The sequence below is a fragment of the Saimiri boliviensis genome, chromosome 17 (assembly GCF_048565385.1).
Source record: "Saimiri boliviensis isolate mSaiBol1 chromosome 17, mSaiBol1.pri, whole genome shotgun sequence".
Classification (NCBI taxonomy): domain Eukaryota; kingdom Metazoa; phylum Chordata; class Mammalia; order Primates; family Cebidae; genus Saimiri; species Saimiri boliviensis.
In genome coordinates, this window is record NC_133465.1 from 2,574,839 (window position 1) to 2,579,759 (window position 4,921).

Consider the following 4,921-nt stretch of genomic DNA (forward strand, 5'->3'; position numbering starts at 1 on the left):
CTACCACACTGCCGCCTCGTTCATTTCAGGGGGATGGGACAGGTGGTTCCCGTAGCTCGCCCCACCGTTGACCGACAGCGACGAGAAGGGAGGGCTGGGCCCAAAGACCTCGGCCGACATGGAGTGCAGAGGCCCAGGCAGGCTGGGCTCGGGGCTGGGCGAGTCCCCGGGTGGGTGCGCCAGGATGTCGGTGAACCGCTGCGCCTCGCTCGACGGGTGGTGGCCCGGCAGCGGGTGCTCCAGGCCACCCAGGGGCGTCCCGGACGGCCCAGACGACGGCACGAAGGGTAGGTCCACTGGCGTCTGGGCCTGCGAGGACGGGGGGCCTTGCGGGAAGAAGTCGTAGTTGCCCCCGGGCCCGTAGTACTCGCTCTGGTAATCTGCGGAGCGGCGGGGAGGGGGCAGGACGTCAGCGCCGGGCCGGCGGCGGGCGGGAGCGCCGGGGGGGGGAAGGCGCGCCCTCGAGCGGGCTGGGGACGGCCACTCGGGGAACTCGCCGACCGCGGAGCGCCCCGCGAGCCGGGTTGCAGGGAGAAGGCTGGGCGCAAGCTCCGGAGCTGCCCCTTACTGGCCGCCCCCTTAATTCAATGCCGGGAATTGGGCCCTCGGTCCCGCCGCCTCCCCTGATTTACTCCCACCCTTCGCCCTACTCGCCCCGACTCTCCAGTGGCCCCCGGGCCGCCACCCGCTTCCAGCGAAGCCCGCCCCGACCTGGCCGCGCCCCGCCGGTCGGCGCACACCCACCTCCATAGAAGGAGAAGGGGCCGTTGGGGATGAGCTCGCCCGGCTCCAGGCGGTCCACCAGCGGCCGCATCCGGCGCGGACTGCGGAAGAAGGCGTGGCGCCGCGCGCCCAGCGCGCTCAGCTGCTTCATCCTCCGCTCCTTGGAGCGCCGGTTCTGGAACCAGACCTACAGCACACGGCGGCGGCATGAGGCCACCGAGACTCCATCCCCCGATCCCGGGGCGCTCCCGGCCTAGCCAGCACCCCTCCACCTCCCGGCTGACCGATTCCGTGTGTACGTGTGTACGTGTGTGTGTGTGTGTGTGTGTGTGTGTATAGGGTAGTGGTGACAGTGCGATCTCTGACTAGGACCACTCAGGGCGGGCCCTGAGCCAATGGTGAGCAGGAATCCCACAGGAGGACCTGGACAGGCTGCCCTGTCTGGAGGCGGGGGGCAGTTGTGGTATAGCTGGAGTTTTTCTAACAGTCACACTGTCACAGTTACAGCTTCTCCGGTGCTGTACACACGGAGACACTACCTCTCTGCAAAACAATGTCAGACACACACCGAGCTTCCATTTCACGGTCTCTTGCAGCAACCCTCCCCTCAACCGTGTCAGACAGACACAGAAACAGCCTGTGATACCAAAACCCACAATCTCCTTGTCACACCCATGCACATCTCACAGTGCCAAACGTACTTATCCACAGCCTCTTGCCAATAGTGACACAGACACACAACCAACTTCTCATTCATGCACACAGGTTCTCAGTCTCCTGTAGGACTCGGGGCCTTTCGCCTGTCCATTAGCCTCCCAGGCTGGCACATCCACCCACACCCACGCAGGGCACCCAGGCCCGGTGAACCCGACACCTAGCACTGAGCCAGAGGCTCCCTCTGGCCTGGAGCTTCAGCAGTCTCACCTCCTTTCCACCCACAGACCCAGCTGCCTCCAGGAGGCCTCTCCTCCCCATTTCACTCCAAACTGCTTGAAGCGGAGCTGATTCCCGGTGGAACCACCTCTCTTCGGAGGGGAAGTCCCTGATCTGGGGCTTGTCTAATTGGAACAAGTGATCACAAAGTTGGAGTTAGAAGGAGTTCACTTTGTGCAGAAGGCAGAGGAACTGATTGACTCTGGTGGACACTGGGACTTCTCTGACCCTTCCGAACCCGAGGTTGGGGTGAGGTATGTGCAGAAAGAGAGGTCCCAGCTCTCTCCAGAGTGTTCAACAGCCTTTGGCTGAGCTCCCACCCCTCCCCCTCCACTGCCACTATCACCTCTGTTGGGCTGGGAAGAGGGCTTGCTAGATGCTGGAAGGCATCAGGCATTTCACAGGTGCGGCAGGGTCGGGATGTGTCTAGACACCCCACCTCCAGACTCCGTCTCTCACTTGTCTCTGGATTCTGGGCCCTCCTGGGCTCGGCCTGGGTGCCCAGAGTGGCAGTGTGGGCCTCTGTGGGATGGAGAGGCGTGCTGGGGCCTGACCTGAATGACGCGCATGTTGAGGCCGGTCTCCTGCGCCAGCTGCTCGCGGATGTGGCGGGTGGGCTTGGGTGTAGCAGCGAAGGCGGCCTTCAGCGTCTCCAACTGCTTGGCTTTGATGGTGGTGCGCGGTCCCCGCCGCTTGGCGCCCAGGTTCTGGTCGTCATTCTCGTTGCTACCCCCTTCCTTGTCCGACACGTTGGCACTCTCCGAGTCCTTGGCGTCGTCCTGCGACGGGTCTTGGGAATCCGGAGACAAACTGGGGTCACTGCCGGTGGTGGCTGAGAAGAGGGAAGGGACAGGTGAGCCCGGGGCCTTGGCGAGCCTTCCTCCCCCAGGACCCGCCTGCCCTAGCCAGTCGGAAACTGGAGCCTCACCCGAGTGGAGGCTGTTCTCTTTGGCAACACTGCTGTTACTTAGGTAATCCTCTTTGCAGACGAACTTATTCTCGTCGATGATGTAGAGCTCCTCGCCGGTGGAGAGCTGCTTGTTACACATCATGCAGGTGAAGCAGTTCAGGTGAAACACTTTGCTCCGCGCTCTTCGCACCAGGTCGCTAGGGGAGATGCCCTGCGCGCAGCCCGCGCATTTGGTACCGAAACACCTGCGAGGGCAGGGGTTGTGTCAGCCAGGGGCAAGGGAAAGACGAGAGCCAGAGAGGGGAGAGATGTCCCAAGTGGAGGAAGCGGGAGAGGAGGAATGGAGCGGGGAAAGAAGGGAAGAGAGGGAGAGAAAGGGTGGCGGGATTCCGATTAAACAGGTGAGGAGGCAGCAGGAGAGAGAGCACGGCACCAGGGAGAAGTCAGGGAGGAGACACAAGCGGTTAGAGCCAGGGGCCCAAGCTGCCCCGCAAGCCCCAGCCTCACTCGCAGCCTCATCCCAGAGGAAAGAAGCATTGTCTAAAGAAGGTGGCAAGGCAGTGACCCGTGAGGAGGGGAACAGGGGACCCTTATTTTCCGATTAGATTCATGAAAGTCGAATTCTAATTACAGCTCCATATACACGTGCCCGAAACACCGCTTTTCTCTCTTTCATCGCAAAAGGACCCGCCGCGTACGTGGGGTTGGTGAGGTCTAATCCCGCTGTGGGTAAACAACCATAGCCGCGGAGAGCACCCCCTCCCCGTGGCCGTGGCGGTAGGAGCCTTAGAGCCCCCCCCCCCCGCCGCCACGCGCTTGCCTCAAGCGGGGCACGTTGGCGAAAGAAGGAGGCACGGGAGCTGGCTCTGGGCACCCTGCCGCGGGTGGTGGAAGCCAGGCCTCAGGGACCCACTGGCAGCAGGTACTACGAGTACAGTTTGCCACCGTCCCGCTAGGATCCAGTCACTGCAGAGGAAACCCGGAGCAGCCCGCGGAGGCTCAGAGGGTCAGCCCATGCGTTCTTCCGAAACACCAGCGAGCACGGAGCTTTGCTCCACGGTCCACGCAACCCAACCCCAGCCACGAGTCCTGGATAGGGCACTGGGGAGAGGGCGTCCTGGAAGGGCACTGGGGAGAGGGCGCCTTGGCGCTCTGAGTGGCTTTGAATTCCTCTTCCTCCCTGCTCCCCGGTTTGAACTATGATCACAAACTCAGAAAAGCAGAAACCTCAAGTCAACTGAATAAACTGCGAGATTTCACGTCTTTTGGGTGAAATTACAATTTGCATTTGCGCCTGTTCTCTGCTGACTTGTGTGTTTGTGTGGATGGAGCGGCAAAACTGTGAGTGTAACATAATATAATTAAAATGCTAAACGGATAAGGGGAGTAGGGAGAAGTCTCCCCACCAGCAAGCTGGGGGTCTCGGCTTTCCCCCAGGTTTCAGCAAGGAGGGTGCTGGCTGTGGCTGGCAGTTCCTAGGAGGGCTACTGAGCGGAGCTCGCGGGAGTCGGAGTCGCCTGGGGCTGAAGCCGAACCACTGGCCAACTTCGGCAGCCAGGGAAGCAGGAAAAAACTCCGGAAGCTTCGCAGTCTACAGTGCAGCAATTTGCCCAGGTCTGCATTCTGAGGCAGGTCCGGGGCTGGGGAAGACCCCCAGGCGTGCAGAATCTGCCCTAAGGCCAAGTTCTTTCCTGCCGCGGACTGGGCAGACACTCCACGCAAAAGGTTCCGCGCTTCCCGCCAAGACCGCTCAGGGTCGGAAAAGGTAGTTAGTGGCTGGGAGCGAACCTGGGCTCAGCTTGGAGGGCAAACAACCCCGAAGGCCTGGAGAATGCAGGTGCTGCAGAGCTTGGCTCGGGGAAAGCCAGCAGTCCGGGCCACGACGCCCGAGGCTGCCTGTCTCTTCCAAGCTTGAAGGGGCTTCGGGGCCGAGGCAGGCTCAGACCCTTTCTTCCTAGGCACGTGCAGCCAAACCCAGATCCATAGTTTCCAGGATGCAAGCAGGGCCGCGTCCCGGGCTCCCCGCGCGCCAGCTGGCGGAGAGGCGGGCGCCCGCGGGACTTGGCTGCCCTCTCTAGAAGCAGCTCCTAACTGGGCTGCGAGGCCACGCTAACCTCTGATCCGAAGCTGGCCGGGAAGGGCCCGCGGGGAGGCAGCAGCAGAGGCGTGGGAGGGAAGTACTCACCGGAAGAAGTCGTTCTTGCAGTAGAGTTTGCCTTCCCTGGAGAAGCACTTCTCGGTCAGGTTGCATTTACATTCACAGCACTGGACGCACTTGACGTGCCAGGCCCTGTCCAGCACGTTCAAGAGAAAGCGGTCCAGGATGGGCCTTTTGCAGCCAGCACAGTGAACCAT

At 62.0% G+C, this 4,921-nt stretch overlaps 1 protein-coding gene across 1 annotated transcript; it reads right to left on the reverse strand.

Moving 5' to 3' along the window:
• Positions 1-4,921, reverse strand: LHX1 (LIM homeobox 1). Its single transcript, NM_001280003.1, is given in 5 exon segments — positions 1-380; positions 745-910; positions 2,211-2,488; positions 2,585-2,811; positions 4,752-4,921. Coding segments are annotated over 5 exon segments (1,221 nt in total).